The 26,806-nt window shown below is 52.1% G+C and overlaps 9 protein-coding genes across 9 annotated transcripts; 5 read left to right on the top strand and 4 right to left on the bottom strand.

Moving 5' to 3' along the window:
- Positions 1–10: 10 nt before the first annotated feature.
- Positions 11–1,632, bottom strand: T310_6360 (DNA topoisomerase; the record flags this gene model as incomplete). The annotated part of the gene is made up of 2 exons (XM_013470799.1): positions 11–993; positions 1,026–1,632. 2 exons carry the CDS (start codon positions 1,630–1,632, stop codon positions 11–13), a joined length of 1,590 nt encoding a protein of 529 aa, XP_013326253.1.
- Positions 1,633–3,088: 1,456 nt separating this feature from the next.
- Positions 3,089–4,000, top strand: T310_6361 (uncharacterized protein; the record flags this gene model as incomplete). The annotated part of the gene is made up of 2 exons (XM_013470800.1): positions 3,089–3,598; positions 3,767–4,000. 2 exons carry the CDS (start codon positions 3,089–3,091, stop codon positions 3,998–4,000), a joined length of 744 nt encoding a protein of 247 aa, XP_013326254.1.
- A 1,625-nt stretch (positions 4,001–5,625) lies between these two features.
- On the top strand, positions 5,626–8,040 carry T310_6362 (Uncharacterized protein; the record flags this gene model as incomplete). The annotated part of the gene is made up of 1 exon (XM_013470801.1): positions 5,626–8,040. The coding sequence occupies one exon, from the start codon at positions 5,626–5,628 to the stop codon at positions 8,038–8,040; it is 2,415 nt and encodes an 804-aa protein (XP_013326255.1).
- Positions 8,041–9,615: 1,575 nt separating this feature from the next.
- T310_6363 (uncharacterized protein) lies at positions 9,616–11,815 on the top strand (the record flags this gene model as incomplete). The annotated part of the gene is made up of 5 exons (XM_013470802.1): positions 9,616–9,781; positions 9,857–10,239; positions 10,303–10,998; positions 11,333–11,509; positions 11,768–11,815. 5 exons carry the CDS (start codon positions 9,616–9,618, stop codon positions 11,813–11,815), a joined length of 1,470 nt encoding a protein of 489 aa, XP_013326256.1.
- A 334-nt stretch (positions 11,816–12,149) lies between these two features.
- T310_6364 (UPF0136 domain protein) lies at positions 12,150–12,642 on the top strand (the record flags this gene model as incomplete). Its single annotated transcript, XM_013470803.1, has 2 exons — positions 12,150–12,152; positions 12,307–12,642. The coding sequence occupies 2 exons, from the start codon at positions 12,150–12,152 to the stop codon at positions 12,640–12,642; spliced, it is 339 nt and encodes a 112-aa protein (XP_013326257.1).
- A 1,862-nt stretch (positions 12,643–14,504) lies between these two features.
- Positions 14,505–16,412, top strand: T310_6365 (MFS transporter; the record flags this gene model as incomplete). The annotated part of the gene is made up of 6 exons (XM_013470804.1): positions 14,505–14,553; positions 14,622–14,645; positions 14,732–14,760; positions 14,813–15,331; positions 15,384–15,804; positions 15,859–16,412. 6 exons carry the CDS (start codon positions 14,505–14,507, stop codon positions 16,410–16,412), a joined length of 1,596 nt encoding a protein of 531 aa, XP_013326258.1.
- A 951-nt stretch (positions 16,413–17,363) lies between these two features.
- Positions 17,364–19,816, bottom strand: T310_6366 (Glutamate carboxypeptidase II; the record flags this gene model as incomplete). The annotated part of the gene is made up of 3 exons (XM_013470805.1): positions 17,364–17,420; positions 17,508–18,877; positions 18,934–19,816. 3 exons carry the CDS (start codon positions 19,814–19,816, stop codon positions 17,364–17,366), a joined length of 2,310 nt encoding a protein of 769 aa, XP_013326259.1.
- Positions 19,817–20,528: 712 nt separating this feature from the next.
- T310_6367 (uncharacterized protein) lies at positions 20,529–22,240 on the bottom strand (the record flags this gene model as incomplete). The annotated part of the gene is made up of 2 exons (XM_013470806.1): positions 20,529–20,793; positions 20,862–22,240. 2 exons carry the CDS (start codon positions 22,238–22,240, stop codon positions 20,529–20,531), a joined length of 1,644 nt encoding a protein of 547 aa, XP_013326260.1.
- A 972-nt stretch (positions 22,241–23,212) lies between these two features.
- T310_6368 (DUF726 domain protein) lies at positions 23,213–26,764 on the bottom strand (the record flags this gene model as incomplete). Its single annotated transcript, XM_013470807.1, has 2 exons — positions 23,213–24,475; positions 24,530–26,764. 2 exons carry the CDS (start codon positions 26,762–26,764, stop codon positions 23,213–23,215), a joined length of 3,498 nt encoding a protein of 1,165 aa, XP_013326261.1.
- Between the last annotated feature and the right edge of the window lie 42 nt (positions 26,765–26,806).

Raw genomic sequence — 26,806 nt, forward strand, 5'->3', positions numbered from 1 at the left:
AGGAAAGCTCCTACAGCGCCCGGGCAGCTTCTCCCGCTCCGCTGTCGACCGTCGTTGCCTTTTCCGCCTTCATTTTCCCCTTCCCGACTCCGCCCTCACCGACGCCCATCCGGCGGGCGACGTATCTTTGCGCCACAACTCCAACAGAAAGAGATAACGCCTCCTCGAGCCATTCCGCTACCCATTCACGGGGGTCGACGCCGCCACTTTCAATGATCTCCGCAATGGCCTCCGGCACCGTCACGCGAGGAACATTCTTAGCGTCATCAGCATCGTCAACGGCCGGAGCCGGCGCGTCGAGCCAGTCGATCCATTTCTGCGGAATCGACTGCGACACGGTGTGGAACGCGATGCCGTGGACAGGGTCGTGCAGATAGATTGCAAAGGCGACCTCTTCATTATCCTCATCATCAGCCACCTCGACGACTCCGCCAGAAGCGCTCGCTTTCTCGGCCGATGGGCCGGCTTGAAAGAGGTCCTTCGGGCTCGTCTGGCTCATTGCTTGGATGGCCAAGAAAATATCGCTGCTCCGCACGGGGTTGGACTCGCTCAGTACCGCAGTGGCCTGTTTCGCCGCCTCTTCAATACCGCCCCGAGATGAGTAGTATTCCGACGCATAGGCCTCTGCACTGGCACGGGCCAGCTTGGTCGCCTCGACAGCGCCTCTCACAGCGTTGATACTACGCGGGTTACCTGGGGTCACGGTGCGCCACCACGGGCCATCGCGCCAACCCGCAGTGGATGACTGGAATCCAAGCTCCGAGCCACGTCGGGGAGCTGATTCCTGACCGCGCTGGATGACAAGCAAATCACCACCCTCTACTTGCGACATGACACGAGAGAAGACTTCGTAGATCAGAGGGTCGAGACTGGGATAGCCAGAGAGATCGTGAGTGATGTGAATTTGAAGGCGCTCATGAGACGAGATGGGAGGGGCGAGCGTATGGATGAGCGAAGTAAATGTTGGAAGAGCAAGGGTTTTTAGTTCGCCGCCTAGGAATAGCATTGCAAGTCAAAATTCATACATCCCATCGGTCCAAAGGTAGTCGAGGTGGGGGAACAAGTACCAAGATCCCTAAGAGCTCCTACATTTCCTCTGACCTGTTCCGCCCATTTCTGGGCCTCTTCGTTCTTTTGCAATTCCTTCATAGCGGCTTCAGCCTGTTTCATGGCTGCGCTGGCAGCTGCACTGGCGGTAGCGGTGGCGGAGGATAGAAGACCACCCCACCAACCTCCGCCCGAGCTCTTCGTCGTCTTCTCTGCGGACTTTGTCTTCTCAGATTCAGAGGACGACGCATCTCTCGAAGTCGTGCGAGTGGGCGCAGTTCCGCCTTCCTCGAATTTGCGAACAGTTGCAGTTTTCTCTTCACTGGTCCGGCCAGACGGCGGCTTCGGCGATTTGATAGACGAGCGATGCTCCGCCGACAATCGAGGGGTGCTCGGTCGCTGAGATGCAAGATTATCGAGCTCAGCAAAGATATCCTGCTCTGACTTGGAGGCGCTGGTGCTAGTAGTAGTGGCCGGCTTCGACGTGGGCTGAGCCGACGATGGAGTCACATCGTCATCGACACCCAGATTGTCGAGTTGAGCCAGAAGCTCATCGTTGGTGGGTTTGGTGCTTTTTGGAGGCATGGTTTGGGCCCAGACCTCCAGAAGTAGATTCTGCAAGGTTGTTTCAGAAAAAAAAACCAGTTGCGAAAGAGTGGACGCGTTCTTTGTACTGTATGTTGAGACGGAGGTTAGGTCGACGAGGTGAAGCTTCAGGAGCTGATGACCTGCGCCAAGAAACTCCAGACTGCGGCTTGGACGACGATCCCCACAAAATAGTGGCAATGGTCATTTACGCCTCTGATTTAAAAAACTGTTTAATTTTCATGTTTTGCTGGATATAATTCGCCTTCTGCTATTTTTCATTTTTTTTAAAAAAAGGTAAAGCAAGGAAAAGAAAAATTCCTCAAAAACGAATCAAAATGGTGTGAAGCTCGATGCCGGAGGGGCTTCGGGTCAACGGTGGAACATGGACGCATTCAGCAATTACTTTCACCACAGCTATAGCTTATTATTTTTTTGTCTTTTTCTTGGAGCTACTAATTCCTATTATTCTACTATAGTTTTAATTCTTCCTTCTGGAAAGAAAAAGCAGGACGATGTTCAGAAGGGTAATCGAAATCCCACTGAGTCATAATCCGCCTACCGGGTAAAATATATTACTAGAACTTGCCCTCCTTGACACTGTTCGACACTACCCATGTGTCGAGAAAGGCAAGCCGTGTAAGATAGAGCACTCGATTCAGATGGGAAACTTAATCCAATAGAAATTTCTTTTCAGGAAGAGGGCTTAAAACATTATCACCGCGCTTTGACTGAACATCTACGTTGACACAATTACGGAGGCTATCTCAGGCCTTCAATAATGAGTTAGACAGATACTCGTCCATTTAGACTAGGAGGTCTTAGTACCAGCAATTTCCTGAGAGCATTCTCTTCAAGAGGCACCAAAAAATTTTTTTTGAGCCACCACTTGCAAGCGGATACTCTTTCCCTTTTTTTCTTTTCCTTTTTTTTTAGAGCCTTTGCAGCGAGGAGGGTAGAATCGGAATACTATGCGAGTCGATTTGGCGGGGGAACGGCTTTAGTGAGCAAGCGGCGTGGAACTTGGGCCGTCCTGCGCGAAAGAGGGCAATCGGAGGCTCGGCTTTAACCCCACGGTCTCCATTCGGCATTGCCCCGGGCGGAACCCTGGCGCAAATGGATTGCGGGACGCGGAAAGAAAAGAGGGGAAACTCGAGGATTTCCTCACAGTCCCCCAGACGAGTTTTGGGCCTCTGAAAATAAAAGGGATGGTTCTGCCCGGAGCCGTGGAGACGTTATGTTGTTGTTTTCTCCTGCGTGAGACGCCCTCGACAGACTCGGTGGTTGCGAAAGCACAATAAAGATATACATCTCCGAATCCAGATCTCTCTGGTGAAGTTGGAGTAAGTCCACCCAGAATTGAGTAACTCTCTATAATGGAAATGGCAGTTAGCTCACAATTAATAGCAGACTTCTACGTATCCATCTTTAACCCGGCCCCGCGAACAGAAGCAAAATGCGTATCCCCTATGTGCCGAATCCCCCGCCGACTTCCACTCCCGAGGAAGCGGATATCCTTGCGCGAGTCCAAGCTCGACGGGGGGAACGGGGCCTGATTCCGCTAGATCTCGCGCTTCTGCACTCCTTTCCCGTCGCAGACGGATGGAATTCGTTCCTGGGAGCAATCCGAAATAGAACCAGTCTCCCGGCAGACATCCGCGAAATTGGCATCTGTCGGGTCGCCGCCATCAACGGCGCATGGTTTGAGTGGGACGCCCATGCACCGATATTGAGAGCTGCGGGAATGAGCGAGGAGGGGATGCGTATCATCGAGAATGCGCAGCTCACTGGGGTGGAAGATCAGGTGACCAAGGTATTGAATCGCCAGCAGATAGCGGTGCTCCGATACGCCGATGCAATGACCAAGACCGTCTCCGTGCCCGACGAGGTATTCCAGGAACTGAAGGATTGTTTCGGAGAGAAAGAAATTGTGGAAATCACAGCCACAGTAGCCGCCTACAACTGCGTCAGTCGCTTCTTGGTCGCATTGGACGTGGGAGAGAAGAATCGATGAATCTCCTGTCTAGGTTCATCGAACCAGCAATGTCATCGTATGGATGGGCTTTGCGATGGACGGTTGAAGATTGTGCGGGCAGGTGGTAGCATAAGCGCGGGAGTTTATTGTGGATAACAGATAACAAGACGCAGCCGTATCACGGTGGGGACGATAACTGTAGTATGTAGATATCAGCCGTGTCCGTACAAATGCCGGAAGAGCTGTAATAATTTGAAGCCCGTGGTTAGCAGCATACCTCCCAGGAAGGACAAGATTATCTACCTCGAAACAATCTGCCACATGACTGATAATTCCCGTATCAGTTCTAAGCCTGCTGACGTAACTCCTCACAAGTCCCAGAATCATCCGTAAAATAGCAACTGTGACGATTCAATATGAAAGACAGATTCACATGTAGCAATCGATGCAGTGCACCGACACTTCACTCGGAGCCTTCCATGCTGAGTGACAACAATATCGGGTCCTCCCTCTGTCGGCCAATAGAAAAAACAGATGCAGAGTGTCAGCACACTAGGGGCTAATTTTTTTACGGCGCCTGCAGTGAATACAAGCGAGCAGTGGGGAAGCACCCCACCTGAGCAGCGTGCGAATTCACTGCCAAGTTGTCTGTTTCTTTGTTCTTTTATTTTTTTTCCTGCAGATTTTATTTCCCTCCAGCCATCAGACAATTAAATTAGTCTTGTGCTGGACGCTGGATCTTCCCGGCGAGAGCGCCCCTGGGATCATCGCGGATGCCAAGCGCGACGGGACTATCGTGGCTGCGGGCAATCCCATTGGCTGCATCGATTCCAGTTTCCCCGAAAAGGGCATAGCGGTGGCTACCGAGACCCGCCCTGCTCCGGGCTCGATCAAGACGTTTTGCCCTCCGGGACAAAGCAGATTTGTAGTCCTGTCGCGTAGACACAATCTACATGCTTGCTCTCGTCGTTTTGTTTGGCTATGAAAGACTCTGTCAGTCACTGAGCCAGCGCTAGACGAGGTCGTCAAGGAAATGGAGTCCACTGGCCTCTGCCTTTTTTAGTCACTGTACCTACGTGCCATTGCCTTCGGACCTTGTCTATACATTGACCTTCTTCAAACCCTTCTCACCGTCCTTCCAACTTCTTTACCCTTCATTCGATCAAAACATCCTCTCGTCTCGTACGATCTTTTCTTCTACTGACTCCTTCTCTCCATCGCTCTTATCGCGTTTAATCCTCTTTTCTACCCATCGACTTTTTACTCCGTCGTTATCACTCTTTATCTCTTCCACACTGACAGGCGTAAGCCTTTTGCGATAATCCTTTTGATTCATTACTGAACTCGTTTCATACGAGTTTCGACCTTCAAACTCTTCATCTCACCGTACTCCTTGGATTCTTATCTCCAATTTTATCTCCTCACGCATCATCCTACCATCTACTCCATCCGTTTCCGAACGCTGAAAATCGACCCCCATCACGACTACTCTGAGCGCTCACGACTCAGAAACAACACGATCCAGCAAAAGATTTTTTCTTTGCTGGCCTTGGAGGGTCTTTCCGTTCTGTTATTTTGACTGTGCAAGAAAGGTATGTCTGTTGCATCATCTCGTGTGTTGGGTCCGTTTTGGTCTTTTTTTAGTCCAATTGGGACCAATCTACGCGCGCCGCCCCTAAGGCTGTCTGTCATCACCCCATCACAAAACCACGGCTTCTACACTTTGTCAGATCTACATCCTCCTTCTGAATTGGACAATTCTCTTTTCCTTTCATTCTTTCTTCTCTCACGTTGTTGCTTCATCACTGCTCTTTGTCTTCCTTGTGCTCTGGCTGAGCTGCGGTTCCTACTGGCGTCTTGGCACACTGCAAGCGAGCATCCGATCAGGGTAACTGGCTAACATGGCCGATGTATAGATCTCCAACACCCAGCAGAACGTGTGGTTACACTTTTCTCGTCCGCAAAATCGGTTGATCCCTGACAACCGATAAAATACATTTTCTTTCACCAGATCCAACATGTCTCCCGCCATGGAGGACAGTTTTGATTGCGATACCCAGTCATCCGACTGGGCCAATGGCCGGGATTCGCCCGTCGTCCGACACTATTCCGAGCCTGTCCACAACCATACTAACTCAATTGAGGCGTCGCTGTCGCCAGCACCCTCCGTCCACCAGACCAAATGTCCATGGTGTGGCAAGTACGTCGAGACTTCCGAAGATGATTTGAGCTCTCAGCATGATGCTCTCAAAGAACACATGGCTACCGTGCATCCTCGTATCGCTCGGCTTTCCATGTATGATGGTGCCGGCGATGAGGTCGAGGACAAAGCTGTCAGCGAAGATAAAGCCGATGATGCAAACGAAGGAGAAGACGAAGTGGACGAAGCTGAAGTTGATACCGCCGCTGCCACTACAGAGGTTGACGGCGAAGATGAAGGTGGTAATACTAACGGAGACGATGCTGTCGAGACTCCCCTGGACGATGAAGCCGAGGAGGTTTCTCTGGAACAAAAGCTCCGTGAACTCTCGCGCCAGAAAGCACATACCGCTGTTGAGAAGCGTCTCGAAGCTTTTTGGAACATCCACGAGGCGCGCAACTTTACCGAAGATTACGACGATGAGATTGCAAACCTTGAGCAAATCTGGGACTATACCTATCGCGAAGCGAAATACAGCAAAAAGAGCGATCCTTCTGACATTCCCGATCGTCCCAATCCCTACCAAGAGGGTAGTGTTGCGAAGGGCGAATTCTTGAAGATCACACCCGTAGAGGAATACCTGGAACTGCTGAGGAACCCCGAAGCTATGTCTTACGAAGAACTGTACGCGGCGACCGCCAATGCGGCTCACGCTCTCAAGACGTGGCAGGACGAGTGGCGTGCCATCGATCGACTCTCCAAACTAGCAAATCGTCGCATGATGAAGAATACTCCCAACCCACGGAAGACCGAGCGCCCTGAAGTTTTTGAAGACAAGAAAGAGGCGATGCTCTATGGCTATAAGCACGATCCGAGGGAATCAATGATCGGCATCCAAGATCCTTTTGTCCAAGGTGGCTTCAGGCCCACCCCTGCCCAGCTGCGAAAGATGCGTGCCAACGTAGCACCGGACGACCTGAATCCCGACGGTTGGAAGCCCGTTGTCAAGTTCGGAGTTGAATTCGTTCCCCGCTTCCAGAATCCTCCTCTTGCGCCATTCGAAGCGAAGAACACGCGCAGGCGCAAAGCCGCTCAGATGGAGGCTGCTGCCCTCCTCAAAGAAGCCAACGAGAGGAATACGCCTGCTGTCGAAACTGAAGAAGAAGAGGAAGAAGAAGAAGATGATGATGGTGAGAGCCCGCCCTCCAAACGCGTCGCCCGATCCCGTGGTGGCAAACCTGCTTCAACCCGTGAAACTCCTCAGGTACATACAGCGCCTCCCAGTCCGGCTCCCGCAACTCGTCGTGGCGCCACAACCGGTCGTGGTGCGCGTGGTGGACGCGGTGGACGAGGCCGCGGTGCCTCCAACAATCCCCCGGCCCGTTCCTCTGCACGAGTTGCAACAACTCGCGCAGCGGCAGTCGCTACTTCTTCCGCAGCGACTGCTCCTAGTCCCAGCAGCGCCCCAGCTCCGGCCCCTGCGCAGGGCGCTCCCGCGCCTTCAACGTCTGCGGGAGCGCCTGCTCCGACATCTGGCCCTACGCCAATTGCTCCCGCACCAACAACGGCTCCTACAATTGCTCCTGCAACCTCGGCGGCTTCGTCGGCCTCAACCTCCGCATCCGCCTCCGTCCCCGCCCTCTTCCAACCGGGCGAAACCGTGGATCCGGCGGAATTGGCACGCCGCCAAAAGATTGCCAATTCCAAGAATCCACGGCGGACGGAGGCGATGCTCAACCACTGGGCCCGGTTCAACCGGGAGGGCCGGGTTCGCAACCCAAAGCGAACCAAGGCCCAGATTGAGGCCGACAGGGCCGCCGAGGCTGCACGAAAGGCCAACGAGCCTCCAAAGGAGCCAGGCTCCCGAAAGCGCAAGGCCGCTGGCCCCCCGGCCACCAAGACTCCGACCAAGAAAGAAAAGGTCGAACACTCGACCGGGGGGCCAGCGGCTATCCAACCGGCTCCTATTCAGCCGGCCACGGGGCCTATGGCTCCGCCCCCTCCTCCTCCTCCCCCTGCGCCTGCTGCTGCCCCGACTTCGAACCCGGCCCACGGGACAGCTTATCCTCCCGCACCTCCGACTCTTGCACCCGCCGGGGTGCCGCCATATGGGCCTATCAACCCACCCCATATGGCGCCTCATTATCCAAACCCGGCTCCCCCTCTCATGCCAAATCAACAGCCACCGCCACTGGCCCCCCACCCTCAAATGGGATATCCACCCCATGGTGGATATCACTACGTCCCCTACGGGGGACCGTCAATGCCTCCTTACCGTGGTGACAGAAGGTGACGGAACCCCGTAGGGGACTGGGGGCCGGGCGGTGGACTGGGCGAGGGGAGCCGGGGAGGAAGAGTTGGAGGAGGGAGAGGGAGGGGGAGGAGGAGGAGGAGGGGTTTCCAAAACCCCAAATAAGTTTTTTCCCACCATAACGGCTCTCAGCACCAACGCGTCCGAAAGAACACCATCAGAAAGGGGTTGGTTTCTGCTGGATCTTGAAGAGGTTCAGCTCACGCACGCCATCCCCATTGCCGTCAAAAACATTCCACAAGCAGCGGCGCCAGGAGAAGGGCGGGGGACAAACTACTAAGTGGCCGGCTCTGTTGCCCTCGATGTCGCACTACTTAATTACCACTGTCAATTCCACCATGCTGCCGGCAAATCAGCATCAGAATCGAGAAATATATGACGACTTTGGGCGCCCAGCGGGCGTTTCTATACTATATACTATGTGACATCGGCAGCATGGGTGACACAGATGGCGCCGATCCTAAACCCACCGGATTGAGAGGTCATTTGGACTATTCGACGAAACCTTCAAGCGACTATGGGATCGCCTGATAGCGATCCTGCCGCCGAATACAAAGCTTTCCACGATGTTGCTTTCCGTGGTTATACAGACCGCGGCTGCAACACGTCACGACCAGTTATCTCTTGCAGATCCTCCGTTTCGATGAGCTAGCCGAGCGACGGCACATGGACTCGGAGTGGAAAGCACTGCTCCGATGGCGAACTGCAAAGTCGTTGTGTGATGGTGATGATAACGATGATGGTGGCGATGCAGGATGAACCGTTTCTTGTGAACCTCATGCTGGCTTCCGGAACGTTGTTTCGCTCTTGATCTTGTATCTCCCTGCGATTGATGCCGACGACTTTGGGTTTCTTCCATCCGTGTCATTATCTGCATCATGTACAATAGCATGGCCCTCGTTCTGCTCTTACACGCGGAACTAGTGGGGCTGCCGTGCTTTTTCTGTTGATGACAGCAGTTCTACTTTTCTCACTTCCTGTATGTTTGTAACAATATCTTACATAACTGGCGATGGGTCCTTGATGAGCATTTGATGGGGATGGATGATTTGGTTTGTTGTTCTTCATGCATGAACTGGCGTTTGTTGTTTTGAGAGGCTTTATTTGTACTGTACTGTGTATGTTGTGATCAACGAGGATTTTATTCAGGCAATTTGTGGTTCAAGGTGTTCTACCGCTTGAGTATCCTGTATGTATATACATGGCTTTCAGTAATTGAAGCAATTTTTTTGTCTTAATTGATGTAAGCATAATATTAAGTGAGCAACAAGACTTGCCGTTGATGGTAAATGATGTGAACTGTCTGGGTTTATCCAACCATGTCATAACGTCATGGTCTGTGCGGTGAGCCACGTGACCTGATCGCCAGCCGCGACCTCGATACGGCAATACGGCAATGAGACTTCATGTGCTGTTTTGATATTGCTTATCGCTGGCCCTCGTTTCCCACACCTGTTTTTACATTTTGCTCCTAGGAGTCTGTTTTTTTACTAGTTCTGTGTGATAAGCAGAGGTTAGGTGAAAAAAATAAATTTCAGCGCTTAGGCTCCTGTCACAATGGGGAAGAAGAAGCGCCATCACACCACCTTGGAAGAACTCCTCGCGCGACCATGGTGCTATTACTGCGAACGAGATTTCGATGACTTGAAGATCCTCATCTCACATCAGAAGGCGAAACACTTTAAATGTGAGCGATGTGGGAGAAGATTGAATACTGCTGGAGGTGAGTTGGGAGTGGATGGTCCTTCTCTCTCCATCTTCGGAGCAGTTTCTCACTGACTTTTGTCATCTATTGCAGGACTGTCGGTTCACATGAGTCAGGTGCACAAGGAGCAGCTGACTGCCGTAGACAATGCGCTGCCAAATCGAGCCAGTCTCGACATTGAGATATTTGGGATGGAGGGCGTTCCGGAAGACATCATTCAAGCCCACAACCAGCGCGTTCTGACACAGTACCAGCAGGCGGAGGCCGAGCGTCGTGCGGCGACAGGAAATCCTCCACCAGGCACGGCCGGTGGTACCCCACGCAAGAGACCCAAGCTCGACATTTCCGAGTTGAAGAAGAAATTAGCAGAGCATAGGGCCAAGATTGCGGCCGAGAAGGCTGCTGCCGCCGGGGTAAGCAGCGGCGACACAACACCAGTTAGTGCTGGACAAAGCGCGCAGCCCGCAAATGGATATGTAAGTTTTTGGGATTCTGGTATTTATATTTTGAGTGATAGAAGCTGACATTTCGGTCACCAGGGACAACCTTCTCAGTATCCCGGTGGTCAACAGCCTTATAACAACGCCGCTGCTCCTAATCAACAGTATTCTTACCCACCACCCTATGGCAATGTCAATGCTCCCTACCAGCAGACCCCAAGCCCCGTATACCCGAATTTTTCACCCAATGGGCAACAACAGTATCCACAATTTCAGGCCAACGCCCCTGGACAGGCGCCTGTTCCGTATGGAACGACGCCTCCGCCTATGCCTTTTGCACAACAGCAGCAGATGCCGGGAAGAACTCACACCCCTCCGCAAAATGTATCGTCATACCCGCCTAGGCAGGGGAGCTTACCGTCTGCACCGGGCCTTCCGCAACGCCCGACATTCGGTGCTCCGCAAGTCAACGCCCAGCAGATGCAGCAGATGCATCAGGGACAAGTGCCGGCTACCACTGCAGGTACCGCTCCTAGTGCGCACGAGCAAAATGCGCCTACTGCAGGCGCTCCCGCAACCAGCGAAGCAGCGGCTGCGCCCATTTCCAGCTCCGTTGATGATTTGATATCGGGCGCAGCGAAAGCAGCCGATGATGCAGCCGCGCAAGCTTCCGCGCAGAAGGCGGAAGCAGCAGAAGAGAAGAAGGCGAAAAAAAGAAAAGGACAAGGCCAAGACGAGGTTGGTGTACTCCGACAACGAGATCAGTCCGGAGGAGAAGATGGCCAGGTTGCCAAGGTACGCATATGTTCCTGATCGCAAAGGAGAAACGGTCCTTGCGGAAGGCACTACTGCTGCAGTCTCGCGCAACGTTACGAATTCCGACGACGTGATGGATCCTGCTGGTTAAAAGCGTCGGTCCTGCTTTGCAACTCGACGATGCTCTCTGCCAATGTTTTCTTTTCATTGCGGCGTCGTCGTGAAAGCGAACTTTTTTTTTTCGATTGTCCGCAGAACGACGCAAAACAAGGCGGGCTTTGGGCAACAAAGCTAAGTTCGACGCAATCATCTGGCAATGTAACTGTACATGAAACCAAAAACCAGTCTACTTTGTTCCCTGATCTATCTGTAGTTTGGCGAAACAGGCGCATGCATGGACAGACCCGTTGCCAAACGAACCAGTCACCCTCGTCCTCGTCATGTTATTACTGCTTTGTGTGTGTGTGTTGCCGGACCCTTGATGTGCCTCGATCAAGGATCGCACCACTGCAAAGAAAAGAAAACATGGTTAGGCGATGACGGGCTGCTGGTGAGTCGGGATCGTCGACGTTTTCTGCAGGAGGCTGATGATGGCTTGTGGTTTTCGTTTTTTTTTCAAATCGGGTGGGGATTTCAGTTCGACATTTTCTTCATTGTTGTATTGTCCAGAAGACCCTTTTTTTTCTCTCTCTTTTTTTTTTCGCTTTGTGCAGGTGGGAGGCAAGATGCCCAGCATTGAACTGTGACGCCATAGATCGATCTATCTATCTACAATTTTTCCCCTTTTTCCCCAACTATAAGTTCACAGTACACGAATAATTCCAAGGTAGGCATGGGGTTCATGGGAAAAAAATGAAGTGTTCTTGTATAATAGTAATCTTATGTCTTTCCTTTTTCAAAGTCTGATATTTCGTAGCTTTAGTCCAATATAATACGGAGTATGCAGCATGCACGGGACTCGGAAGTGCCGAGGCCGATACAAGCGGGGGCCCGCTGACAAAACAGACGGCTCTGAATGGCATCATGGAATCCAGCCAAGAGCTACCCACCTATATAAGAGCTTAAGCTTCATGCTGTCATTCTAGCCAACCTTCAGAAGACCAGATTCTCCATAAGCGAGGCAGCTACCTGTCATCATCCCAATTCGTTGATTCTTGCTGTATAGATCGACCAGCAGACGCTTCTACATCATGGTAGGTCTTCCGTGTTTCTTCTGGTGATGAATCCGTGCAGTGCACACCCTCTATCCCGACAGACAGCATCCTGTCTTGCCCATCAGTCCCAATTGAAGCCAGCTGCAGGCAGAGCCCATGCTAACCATTTTCCCACCGCAATCTATATATATAGCCCTCCCCAGAACTCACCACCGCTTCCGCCGGCGCCCTCTCCCTCCTGACCTCCGTCGGCGGCGTCATCGGCTACGCCCGCACAGGCTCAGTCCCCTCCATCGCCGCCGGTCTCTCCGTCGGCGCGCTCTACCTGCTCAGTCTGCTCCGGCTGCGCAACGGCCAGCCCTACGGCGAAGAGCTCGGCCTGCTGGCGTCCACCGTGCTGGGCGGCAGCTCCATCCCGCGCGCCATCAAGCTGCGCAAGCCTGTCCCCGTGGGCTTGAGCATTCTGGCCACGTATGGCCTCGTGGTGTTTGGATTGGCGTATCGGAGCAAGAGAGCGAGTCGGGTGTGAAGGATGATCATCACGATGATCACGATGATGATAATGATATCAAGCTATGAATTTCTATTGCTGTATAATAAGGCTTTGTTCGTGGTTGTTTTTTGGGGGGTTGGTTTCGTCCCTCCTCTCTCTCTCTCTCGAGAGGATTCTAGGTTAATAGGAAGCGAACATTCGTGAAAAAAAAATCGAGTGAAGCTTTCTTTCTGATCACTAGGTACTGTATGTACAGTACAAACAAAAGAGCTGTATCCTCTTTCTTTCTAGGAAGAGTAACTCTTTCTTTTTTTCTTTCCACGGAAAATTAGATATGCAGAAGAGTAGATAGTGAGAAAGAAAGAGGAACGATCCTTGCTGTGTTTGGCCTGCAGGTTGCGGGGCAGGTCGTCTCGAGATGGCCGCATGACGACAGGATGCATACAGTACATGCAGTACAGTACTCCGTGCTCTGTGATGGGAAGAAGTCTGTCTTCAGGGGAGTAACATGAGCAAAATGACTTTTTTTTTTGAAAAATCATTTACCCACTAAATGGATAAGTATACTGCATCCTGTCCTGATTGATTGTAATCCTGATTGCTCCAGACTGTATTCAGCTGACCAGAGGAGGTTGTTGCGTACAGCAGGAAGGAACGATCCGTATGATCGTCCATCCTTGCTTACCCCTCAGTCGAGATTGAAATCGCTCAGAATGCTCTGTCTATATCCTCGCTGTTATTGACGCCATCTTCATTGCAATACTGTAAGTAGCATGATTGTCTGTCCAGTGGACCCCTGCGATATCCCTTGCTCATTATTAGCCTGTTACATTAAGTACCTACCTAACGGAGTAGCTAGGTATGAATGCATATACCGTCCTCCCTCTACTTCTCGACTCTTGTCAAGCATCTATCGCGAGAGCAACAGCAACCCCATCTCCTACTATGGAGTATTTAAACCAGGTATGTAGCTCTTCTTTTTTTTTTTCAGGTATTTCCACAAACTTAACAACCCACCTGGAGCTGACCAGGTTAGACGCTACTGCAAATGCACGGGAACCTCGTGATGGCGCCGCAATCGCGTCGACCGGGCCGTGCGAAGCGCGCTCCTGTCGTCTGATTTGTAAGGCGCACCGGCTGCAGGTTCCGACTCCGTATTGCTTAGCAGTCCTCAGCAGTCCTTAGTGATGGTCCGTGACGAATGGCGATGGGCTGGGGCATTGGCTGCGGGGTCTTCTCCGGCAAAGAACCAGCGGGCCACACTGCACAGGGCAGCGGCGGCGCTTCCTCCGGGAGCAATAGCGATTTTTCCAAGGGTTCGGATATGACGGCGAGGCACAGCTTACAAGGCACCCGCCACTCAGCGCCCTCGCTTCGAGTCCTCTTGCTGGGAGGCATTGGGAATGCCGTCATAACTTCCCAAATCGGTCATCCCACTTGGAGCTGACCAGAGTCATCCGACAGCGGCAGGATGGGGAAGATCGCCACCTGCATAAGCAGGAAAGACGGCCTCCACACCCTTCGTGGCCCCGTATTGATCCTGTGAGCGTGGACCAACATGACTCACGGTATCTGTTTCTTTTTTGGTTCAAAGTCGAGATCGGAAGTCCCGCCGACTAAAATAATGTAGTTACAATACGAAGCTTTCACCGCCACTTGACCCGCCTGTTTCTCCCTGACACCCCACTCCTACGCGCTGACGACCGCGGCGTAAAACGTTCGCTTCTGACGTCTGCAATGCTTTCATCCTTTGTTGCCCTGTTTCCTCCCCGTCCGTGACATGCTCCCTCAGTAGGGACCGCTCTTCAAGCCAGGGAATATAGATGCGTCCCGGACAGGGCCTGCAGCATTCTCTCTTGTTGCTTTTTCGCTGCTAGGAAGACCCAAAAACCGATACGATGCAGCGAAAGAAGCCCACGCTGCCTGTGCGGCAGCTCACCATTCTCTGTAAGCATATTGTCTTCTCAAGGCATTGATTCCAATATCGCATGCGCTTATTGACTCGTTTCTCCCAGCAATATGTCGATTCGCAGAACCTGGTAAGACTTCGGTTTAGATTTGACAGCAGTTTCCGTTACTATATGCTTGTGGTCGTGGGATTGGTTGCTAAATATTCTTGTCTCAGTGGTCTTCACATCGGTTTTGCCGTATCTGGTATGTGCCCTTGGTTCTCTCGAAGATGGCCTTTCTGACGTGGTGTCACCAGCCTGAGATGATGGAATTCGTCGGAGTCCCCAAGAATGAAGTCGCCAGGTGGGTGGGTATCACCTCTGCCACCGTCGCCGGCTGCCAGTGCCTCATGGGCGTCCCCTGGGGCACGTTTTCGGACTACGTCGGGCGAAAGCCGGCCATCTTGTTGGGTCTGACATTCACCATGATCTTTTCACTCGTCTTCGGTTTCTCCACGTCTCTCCCGATGCTCCTCACTGCCCGAGCCTTCCTGGGCCTGATGAACGGTAACGTGGGCATTATCCGAACAATGGTGGCGGAGATGGTTCCCGAGAAGGAGTTGCAACCGCGTGCGTTCAGTCTCATGCCTCTGGTTTGGACCATTGGGAGCATCTTTGGCCCTGCGTTTGGAGGAGCCCTGGCAAATCCGGCTGTCAAGCATCCCGACATTTTCGGTGGATCCGAGTTCCTCCGCAAGTATCCTTTTGCGCTTCCCAATATGCTCTCGGCTGTGTTGTTCGTGATTGGCATCACGACTGGTATCTTGTTTCTTGAGGTGAGATGGTCGTCTGGTTTTAACTGAGTGGCATACGCTGTAGACATTAGAGCTTACGAGGTTCAAGGAAACTTTGGAAACGAGGAAAGATAAGCCCGACTATGGTCTGATGCTCGGCCGGATGTTGACGAGTTCTTGCACGGGGCGGAAACGCAAACACGATCGCTTCGCCAAGTCTGGCCCTGACGAGACTACTGCCTTGCTGAATGGTGACGAACCAGATGTGGAGAGGAACCCGAACCCGACTCCTGCAAGAAAGACAAAATCGAAAAAGAAATCCGCGAAGCGTCCCAGTTTGAGGCAGGTCTTCACGCCGCAGTCAAACCTTGTGTTGCTGGCGTATGGCATGATGGCTTTGCACAGTATGGCATTTGATTCTTTATTTCCGGTGTTCCTTCACCACCCCGAGCAGAAGCTCGACGGGAATCCGGATGTGAAGCTTCCTTTCAAATTTGCCAGCGGATTTGGCGTCGGTATGTGCTTCGGATCTCCGGCTTAGTGAGTGTTTGTGCTTATTTCTATTTCAGATTCTCAAACAATCGGCATCCTGTATACTCTGATCGGTATAATCGGCATGTTTATCCAGTTCTTGGTCTTCCCCAAGGTCGCACGGTACTATGGCGTCCTCTATACCTTCCGAGTCGTTGTGATTGCCTACCCGATCTTATACTTTGTGACCCCCTTCACCGTCCTGGTGCCAGAGTTTTTCCGCCATGTGACTGTCTTCCTTCTGATGCTGGCGAAGCTCGCCTGCGTCATTTTCAGTTTCCCATGCAGCACCATTTTGTTGACCAACACCGCATCGAGTCTGCGGGTGTTGGGCACGTTGAACGGCGTGGGCGTGAGTATCAGCGCCATTGGCCGGGCTGTCGGCCCTGCTATCGTCGGGAGTGCATTCACTTTCGGCGTCAAGCGGGGATATGTGATTATCCCCTGGTGGATCCTCACCTTACTGGGCGTTCTCAGTGCCCTCCCGGCCTTCTGGATCATCGAGACTGATGGGTTCGTTCCGGGTCGGGAGGACGATAGTGACGAAGAGACGGAAGAGCAGCCAGAGGAAGCGAGGAATAGCAGTTCCTAAAGTACTACCACGACGATGGTTTTTGTGATACACAGACAGCGACGATTTATATACACATCCAGCGAGACGAGACGATATGTGAGGTACTGTACAAGATGAGAAAAGAGGCGCGAAACGAAGACCTCCAAAAAAAAAAAAACGAGATACCTAGATCCTTTGGGGACAGGTTTCTTTCTTCTCACCGAGTCATATTTCTAGCATTCTGTTCTTTGCAATCCGAACGAAACAAAAAGATGGGTTGGGAAAAAGGTTTCCGGCGTTCAGGATATCATTGCTCATGATTGATAAATTTTCAGCATAGTGAGGCGTCTGCACTGGGCCTTTCACTACATTATCCTTTTTTTTTTTCATGCCATTGGCCAGCAGTTAATTTGTCTTGTTTTTGTGTTTCATGTGCATGTATATATGTGTGTGTGCCATCATGAGATCATTGATGTTGAACGAAAAGCCTACCTGCCTGTCACCCTGTGTATAGTTATACTCACATGCATATATAATATATATGCATTTATTTCCCGACTGGGCTTTCCATATGAATTCTGATGACTAATGCATGCATTGAAGGTATGCAACAAACGCAGATTGAGTCGATATTCATAAACAAATAACTTGGATATTTAGTTGAATCCTTGGATTCATTCACATACATAGATCCATACATACAATGTAGGATATACGATATATGACATATTCAATTGATTGATTATCAAGAACTCCTGCATAAAGTATATGTATGGTATGTGGCATGGTATATGGCGTATATGCAGATATATAAGAGAAGAGAAGAGAAGAGAAAAGTGTAAACAAATATACCATGATGACTTTTGACGTTCTTAGATACTGTAAATCGCATCATCATAATCAAAAACCCTCTTCTTGGGCAGATATACCATATATATAGGGTAGCGTTTCGGTCATGCTCATGCTCATGCTCGTGATCATGCGACTTGATCAATTCAGCGCCGCAGCAGCGCTCCTGATCCGCTCTTCGATGATAGCGCCCCATCTCTGTGGCAAGAACAGACAGAAAGTTAGCATATGATCGATCCTTAGACTATCAAAGGAAAAAGGTTCATGATGATGGTTGACACATACCTCCGCATTCTCCACATCACCCGCATCAAAACTTTCCACCAGACCGGGATACGTAGCGCCCGCGTAGCCAGTCCACAGACCCGGCGCGAAGACGACGTGCTTGAACCAGGACCGTCCGTCCAGGCCGCCCTCGTACAGGAACTTGCGCTCCAGGAGCTTGTACTTGTCGTTGACGGCGCGGATCTCGAAGAAGAGCCGCACTTTCTTCCACCAGTGGTACCAGGGTACGTGTTCGCCGAGACGGCGCGTCAGGTCCGCGGCGTAGGCGTCGAAGCTGACCGCGGCGGTGCGGAACGTACTGATGGCGTCTTCCAGCCCGGAGAAGCTGAAGCCAGGGACGTTGGCGGCCGCCCGGGGCTTGAGCCGGTCCAGGTACGACTGCAGACCGGTGGCGTAGTCGGTCGCGTTCAGGGCCAGGACCGGCGTCTCGACGAGATGCGCTGCCAACAACGAGAAGATCCGCGTGGTCGCCAGGTGGTACACCCAGCCCGGGTCGCCGAAGCGGTCCATCCAGTCGAAACTGTCGTAGTTGGAGTGGTAATGGTACACGGCGTCTCCCGGTCCGCTGCTGAATCCGAAAGAGACACTGGAGATGCCCGCAAAGTCCTGGAACGCCGTGTAGTCGCTTCCGCTGCCCAAGGTCGAGATGTGGCCGCCCCAGACATCGCGCACTGTCTGACCCTCGACCGTCTGGTTCGGGGACTGGACGAGTCCAGTCGCTTCGAAAAGGGCCTTGTTCAAGAGGGGGCTGGCGCTGGCGCTGAACCTCGTCCCAGTCGCGGCCCCATCGACATTCAGGTAGACAACGTTGGTCTTGGAGAGCCAGGGCAGATTATCTTCCACCCACTCGGTCGATCCGACCAGGCCATACTCTTCGCCGTCCCAGCTGGCAAAGACGATCGTGCGGAGAGGCTTCCAGCCCGCCTTGAGGGCCTCGCCAAAGCTGCGCACCACCTCGTTGAGGGCTGCCGAGCCGCTGTTGGGGTCGCCTGCTCCCCCTGCGATCCAAGCGTCGCGATGGTTGCCCAGGATGACGACTTCATCGGGAATGGACCCCTTGATCACACCGATCACGTTCCACAGAGGGGTCGTCACGTAGTTCTGCTGGTTGTACAGGTTGATCACGACATCCTCGGGAGAAGGCCCAACGTTGTATTCAACGCCCTTTTGCGCAAGCCCACCGCCTTGCCAATATTTGTTGAAGTCTGACGCTTTCGGGCCGTGTCCGTTGAGGGCCTTCAGCAGGGGCAACGCCTCCTTGTACGAGATGGGAATGGAAGGGATCGATGGAATCCGTTCGTGCGGATCCTGCCGTTCAACATTGGGTTTGGATGCATAGCCTGGCGTTGTTGGGTCACCGGGACTTATGCCTAGAGAGAGGATGATTAGTAGAAGCATCAATCAAGGTCGCTCAGGAAAAGCATACTCAAAAACTGAACGCTTCCTCTCTGGACAGCACTCGGGTTCCGCGCAGGACCCTCCGGGTACGCTTTGTATCCGTTCAATTCCGTAATCTCGCCATCCTCCTGGGGATCAGAGTAGATGATGACTCCGACCGCACCCAGCTCCTGCGCACGCTTGACCTTGAGGCCACGGAAGAGGCCGCCGTACTTGACGATGACGATTTTGCCCTCGACGCTGACATTCGCCTTTCTCAGGTCCTCGAAATCCTCGTAGCTGCCGAAGTTGGCGTAGACATACTGCGCCGTCACGTTGCCGCTGGCCGAATAGCCGTGGAAGGTGGGCACGCGATTGGGCAGGCCGCTCGTGCGATCCTCCTCCAGAACGTCTTCCTCCAGGGTCGCCTCGAAGGTAACGTCAAAGTCGTCGTCGCCGCTCTTCTTCAGCAGAGCCAGGCGATGGTCGACCGGATAGTTGAGATAGACGTCGTAGGCGACGATGCGGGTGTCCTCCACGCCAAACTCCTTCCATTTCTCCTGGGTCCAGACAGCCTGGCTGAAGTTCCCCCCAGCGAGATGGGGCCCCGCGGTGTAGTACACGCTCCACTCGCGGAGCTTCTCCGGAGTCGGGGTGTTGTACAAGACGGACTGCAGCTCGTGGTACGACAGGCCGTCCCCATGGGGCCAGGATTTGTGGGGGAACGGATGGGCCCAGGGCAGATACGACCACAGGGAGCCGTGTTCGCGGGGCAGGATAGCGACCGGCGACAGGAAGAGCACGACGGCTACCAGGAGAACAGCTCCCAGGGCGAAGGTGCAGGCACGGCGCAGAGCATGATGAGGATAGCGATGCCGCCGGGGCGCCACCTGGACGACGGCCAGCAGCGGAGTGGTTTCGGAGACAGGCATGGCGGAGCGATCTTTCTCCCTCATCCTGGACAGGGCGGATGGGGCAATTGTGATCAGAAATTCTTTCTGGAGAGGGATGAAGCAAGCCCCATTCCAGAAAGAAAGACTGCTGGACAGGACGGGGTATTTAACTATTCAAGAAGTGGAGAATGGAGATAGCTCGCGATAAAGAGGGGCGGTGCGTCGGTGACGTGATCCGACCGCCGCTTGCAACCATCTTCGCGATGAAGTGATTGAAAATTAAGGAGATACGAGTCCAACGATTAATTAATACTATGGCAATTTCACCGTCCATTAAGCAACGGACACCTCTGTTACCCCTTTAAATGAAAGTATCTGTTTATTCTATGTATCTCGGCATCGGTTCTTGTCTTGAGTTATCGGGAAGAGCACCGAGATAAGAGACAAATCGCGCCAAGACAACTTTGCTAATAGATATTTCATTCGGCAATAAATACTATCTTTTCTAACACAATCAAAATACTCTTCAGTAAACTCCAGGCCTGTCTATCCCGTAGTGGCCAAATTAGGAGTTTAACGAAACAGGAAAAAGAGTCTCGAGGTATCTCAGGTATCATCAATCGGAGATCCATCTCGTACCGATAATAATATATAGAAGGCAAAAAAATGCCAAATATTGTATACTCAACAGAGTTAAGGCGGGAATACAAGCATCTTCACTCACACCATCTGAATCAATCCATATGCTGTATCAATTGCTGGCAGTCAAGTCGTCCTGCACAGGGACCACATCGTTCGGAGCCGAGTTCAGTTTCTCGCCGACGTCCATGCTCTCTCGCAGAATCTGGCGAGCTTCTTCGTCGCTTACGTTCATATCCTCCTTGACCAGGAGCACACTCAACTCGGGGACAAGTACTGCCTGCGCATAAGCTGCCACCCCGGCGGTTTTAATGACGTTGTCATAGGCTGCCAGTTGCCGCAGCTTGCGTGAGAATTCCGTCGTCACGGCTTGCAACCTGCAGAGTACGAGACCAAGGTCAGCAAGGGCAATCATGACCACAGAAGAGAGGCGGGCAACACTAACATCCTACTCGCACCCTTCGATCCATAATACCCACAGGACAAATTTTCCAGATCATCATTAACCGTCAACCTAAAATTCTTTGCTTTGCCCGCTTTCATCGTCGAATCAAGAATGTTTCTATAAAAGGAATGAGAGTCCGGGACGAGGATCTTCTCGAGGCTGGGGAAGTGACGCCGAATCCGCTCATCGAATGTATCCCAGTCGATCGTAGGATATCCCTTGTCAATCCATTCCTTCTGGGCGCTTTTCTTCTTATGTCTCTCGCAGAAGCGTTCTTGTTCCCGAACGCGTTGATCCGACTGCGCCAGGAACTCTTGTAGAAGCGCCGGATCGACTGGCTCTTTGCACATGGGGCAGAGAGACTGATTCGTGGCAGGTTCGGATGCCTTCTCCTTGCTAGAGGGTGCTATGTCCTCCGGTATCGAGAAGCTGGAGCTAATCGAGCTTAGCGAAGACGACGGCAAGTCGTCATTGTCGTTATCGATCATTGGATTACTGGACGTGAGAGACGAGCTGGAGATACTGTTACTTGGTAGAGGGGGTGGCTCTTTAAACCCTGCGCCCTGAGACAACTGTGCTGCAACGTCATGGTCATTGGGTCCGGGTGGCATCTGGAACCCAGAATCCGAATTGCTTCTATCGCGGCCTTTCCCAGTCTTCTTCGAACCGGTCCGACCCTTAGATACGGGACTGTCGAGATCGATATCAATAGGAACCTTGAATCCATCGTCTTGGCTATCCTCCGGTTTTTTGACTGGAGATTCATCGACACCTGGGATCTTCCTCGGGGTCTTGAAACCAGGCGACGATTTCTGCGACGACACCGCATTCTCTATGCTGGAGCTGGGAACTCGGAACGATGAAGAGGCGTGGATGTTCTTGTAGCCTCCGTAGCTAACATTTCTGCGCCTCTTCGATGCCTGTGACGACGTCATGAATTCTGGAAACGGTTCATCTTCGTCTTGGTCCAGCGTCTGACTGAAGGACCGCTTGGGAGACGACTTCTGTTGTTCCTGTTGCTGCTGGCGGGCAGCAGGTTTCTGCCTTGCAGACCTCCTGATTCCCTGCAGTTCCCCGCCGCTCCTTCCGTCATTGCCTTTTGTACTGTCTGTGTTGCTATTGCCATTCTCTTTCCCGCTTCCCAAGGACGCTTGACTATCGCTACTCTCATCGTCGCTGGAGCTGAGGGGCTCGTCGTCCGTCGCAGGTTCCGGGCGCTCTTTCTTTTTCATGCTTTGCTGGCTGTCGCTCTTTCCATACCTGCTGTCCTCGCGGATTTTCCTGCCTCCGACCTGGCTTAATAGCGGCTGGCCAGTGTAGTTCTTTTTTGTAAGTCGCACCGAGGCATAGCTGGCATCAGGCTTTGGTCTTAGAACCATGTCGGGCTGTGTTTCTGTCGACCGGTACGCAAATAATCAAATGCGACCACAACGGACGGTCTGCTGAGTGTCTGAGATCTCAAAGTATGTTCATTCGTCGGGAAGGCGTTCAAGGCATCGATTGACTCGAAGAACAAAGACTAATCAAACAACCAGAACGCGTTCAATTGGGAAACCTCTCACATTAACCCTGGTACCTGCAGTATTTGAAGATCACTCCATCAGGCAGGTATGATCAGTACTTGGTAGAATTGTACTGTACAACCTGTGTGGTGAAGGCCGATGGAGCTCTGTGCTGGCGTGGTCGGAGATAATACTAAGTGTGCAACGCGTCTGCGCGTGACACGCGGCGGAGCTTTCTCCGCACTATCATCACTGTTATACCACAACGGGCAACCAAGCAGCTCCAACAGCGAATCTGAACTTCCAGCGCCAATTGATTCTTAGAAGTGTCAGGTACAGGGTCAAAACAAATTCATTTTCGCCTTTTCAAGTAAAATATCAAAATTTACCAACCGCAATCATGATTTTGAACAGCTAAAATTGTACGGATTGAACCATATGAGGTCAATTTCCATCCTTATTATCACTTTAGTATCTAAATTTCAAAATCAACTCTAACCAACATACTGCAGACAGGTGCAGTGCCTAAAATGCGGAACACTTTCATATGTAATAGCCAAAACTTCATTTTCTCGATACTCATGCCGTTTAAAAAGACAAACAATAATAATACATGGACTATCCGAACAACCAAGTCCAAGGTGGCAAGGAAAGCAAGCAAAATCAAATATATACCTATATATAGAACGCGGCATTTCACTCGTAAACGGCTAGGTAAAAAAAAAGCACCGTCTGGGGTATTATCAAGGTATCCTCATCGCACATCAATTCACAGCATACAAGAACAATGCCCATGTATTTCGGTGTATCCCACCCACATAGACAAAAGTCGCATATATAGTCCCGTCATCACTCAAAGGTCAACTGAATTTCGCCTTCTTCGCCATGTCCTACATCATGATCCGCCCAAGCGTTGTGCTCCAGGGCCTCCGACTCAGCGCCAATACCAGTAGGCGCGGTCGCAGAGGAATAAAATGTCGGTCTGTCAGGGGGAGAAGATACGTCATCATCATAATGATCTTTTGGTGATATATGGTAAGCGGTGTCGAAAGTCATCTGGATGTTTTCCTCACCCGGCAATGGGGCGTCGATATCGTGAGACGGTTCGGCGCCTGAAGGATTAGGTGCATCGTCGGCACTCCTTGACTGCTCCGGGTCTGGACGGGTATCGCTCGCCGGCGTAGCAGTCGATGCGTTCAGATCCAGTTTCATCGGAGGCAGTGTAGACTCTAGTTGCTTAACCTGGATCTGTTCACTTGCTAGTTCCGCTCTGATAGCATCAATATCAAACAGGACATTGTCACTATCGGCAGAACTGTCTTTGGAATTGCGGTGGGTGGATCGCTCCATTTGCTCGACATCGTAGGTTTCCCAGCCTTTCTTCTGCGCCAACTTGGATCGTCTGAACAGGCCAAATCGTTTCTTGTCCGGCTTTTGCTCCGCCTCCTTGCGGGCTTCGTCAATTTCCCGAATCAGTTCACGTTGCCGCTCGGCATGATTATCCGGATCGGGGTCCTCGATCTCCGCGAATTCATCACTTAAGACTTGCCAGCCCACTTCTCGCAGGAGCCGAGGAATCGCCTGACGATAGTTCATGTGACCGCTGACTAGATTTGTTACATCGATATTCTCAAGTCCCGGGATGCCCTCGACAGGAGCCAGACCGGCGACGCGCATGATGCCACCACTTGTAGCGCGGAAAAGATAGCCCAGAATCCAGTCGTTGGAGGCGTAACCGTTCACGAAACGCCCGGAGACGACACTCCGTGCCTTGAGATAATCGTCTTTATTTGCCACAATTGGTGATCCGAAAAGGTAGACGTTTTGCACAAGCCCATAGGCGCCTTTCTTGGCGAGCTCTTTCAGGCAGGAAAAGATGACTCTCGAACCAAGAGAAAACCCCAGCAGGGTGATTGGCCTTTTCCCAAGGTTACGATCCATGATAGAGTCGGCAAGAATCAGCCCAGCCGCATTTGCGCGCACCAGCGAGACATTCCAGGGGTTGTCAATCAAATAGGCGAGCTTCGAGAGGACGATTGGGAGTTGTAGCGCTCCCATGAGCGCTGTGAGAACGGTGCTTCCGAGGACTTGCTGCAGACCCTGGGTCAAGGCCTGAAGGAGCACATTAGGATTTGGAACTAAGCATCCAGTTCAGGAAGGACTCACCTCTGTTGCTAGGATGTTGATAGTAGATCCCATACTTTGCAGCATCTCCGGCTCCCAGAACACCGAATAGAGATCCCCCATTATGGGATCTATAGTGCTGTAAGGCAATCGTACATCATCAATCTTGCCATTCATCCAACCAGAAACGGTAACAATCAGGTTAACCCTTTTGTTATTGTGCAGCGGACGGTACTCAAACGTCTTGACGGCACCAGTTCGCCTATTGGACGCCCTCAAGCCGGTGATGCCTCCACCGATCGTGGCACCGGAGGCAATCAAAGCTGTACCACCAGCTCCCCCTAGAAAGGCGCCGGTCCCTGAAACCCCGATTGTTGTGAAACCGGCGGCCAGACCAGCGCCGATGACTGGCGCCAACAAACCGGCCGAGAGACCAATGACAAGACCGCCGCCTACGGTGGCCAGGCCCATAATCATGATCTTCTTCTTCAACGCCATTTTCCGGCGCTGTTCCATGTGGTCTGCCTCGTCCCATTTCTCCTTGTCCGCCTCTTGTTCCATCTCGAGAGCATCGATGACTCGCTTCTCAAAGCGGCAGATCTGCACCCAAGACACATCCATCGCTTGACCGACTCGCTCCAACAGAGTGCGTGACCGAGCGTCGTAAGAAGAATCTGCAATAAGCACCAGGAAGAGGTCGCAGAGGACCGTCCATCGAAGATCTATATCTATCTTTTCGGACTTTGGCATTTGAGAAGGGGTCTGCACCTCTGGAACATCCTCATCTCCATTCTTCCCCTCCTTGTAAGGTGGTGGGGATTTTTGTTCTTCGTAAGGAGGAGGGGAGGAAGGTCGCGAGGAACTTTCTGTAGGAGACAAACTATATCTGGAGGCTCCTTTCAGGCTTGGCGATCCGATTGAACTCCGTGACTTCACACTTTTCTCTTCTGCCATTGGGTTCTTGACTCGAGCATTCTGCATAAGCGGCCGAACAAGATCTGCCGGATGAACTCCATGCTCGGCGAGCTGCTCGATCATGACTTGCTCTGCCGAGTCAATATCCATATGATTGAAGAGTCGGACCATGACCGCCTGACCCCACTTTTTCATCGAGTCCACGGCATCTTGCAGGGCCTTCTTGGAGGCCTTGGTAGGCTGAATATCCTCCAGCTCTTTGGTCATTTCGTAGATAGCCAACCTAACGACCCCGACATAAGCAATCCTCTGACCCTCAGTAAGCAGATCTTTCGTAGCTTGCAGCTGACTAGTAGGATCTCGAGTATCATCGTCTACACCAACCGAGTTGCTGTGGGCTTCTTTGAAAAGATAGCTTGTGTCCTCATCCATACTTGTCGCAGATTGAGCATCCTCGTCGAGCTGGATCCGAGTATATCCTTTCCCAGAACCTCCTAAACCAGAGTACACAGCATCATCATCTTCCTCCTTCGATCCGCGAGCAACCAATCTCCCATAGTCATCATAATAATCCATCTCACCAAGGGCGGGCATAGGTTTCCATTCGCCCTCGCTTTCTGTTTCTTCATCTGAATCTTGTTGTTGCGTAAGTCTCTGGTGAGACCATTCAGACATTCCTGTTGCGCCGTGTTTGGAAGAGCGCCTCGTCTCTTGGGTGTCCTGCTCATCTTCCTCCTTTGATCGCGCGCCTGAGTCTACTGACTGCTCTCCTTCCTTGTCTTTGGTGTTTGTGGAGTCGTCACTTGATGATTTCTGTGTCTTGACTTCAGCCGTGCCGGTAGCATGCTCTCCAGTCACCTCCCTAACCCCGACATTTGATTGTGTAGTTCCATCCTCGTTCCGCTGAGAAGATGCACGTCTCTCCTCCTGACCTTTGTGCGACGCCGCATGTTCTTCCTCCCGTTCAGGTCGTCTATTGTTCTCGCCTGACTCTGGCTGTTCGTCCACGGTAGTTGTCTCTGGAGCTTCGTGGAACACCTCAGAACTGTCTGTAGAGCCGCTGCTCGGCCGCGAACGTCCCTTATTTGTCCTTATCGGAAGCCCAAACTCGTCTAATTCTACCTGTGGTCCTGTACCAGCGCCCGGACTAGTATTTGCGACCGCCACGTTTTCGGGACGTTTCTTCTCTTCATACTTTGAAGTATTGCCTGCATCTGTACTGCCAGCTGTAGCGGCATTGCTGCTCACATCCTCATGGCTCCCTGATTCCTTTGACTCTGAACCTGATTGTTGAACGGCCGTGGCCGAAGGTAGAGGCTCGGACGTAGTATCAGCGGCGGCGGTCTTCGACGTGGAAGTCATTATAAATAGCTGAGGAGGATGAAGACGGCTGCGGTTGCCCGA

Source organism: Rasamsonia emersonii (assembly GCF_000968595.1).
Source record: "Rasamsonia emersonii CBS 393.64 chromosome Unknown ctg1118621760401, whole genome shotgun sequence".
Lineage (NCBI taxonomy): Eukaryota > Fungi > Ascomycota > Eurotiomycetes > Eurotiales > Trichocomaceae > Rasamsonia > Rasamsonia emersonii.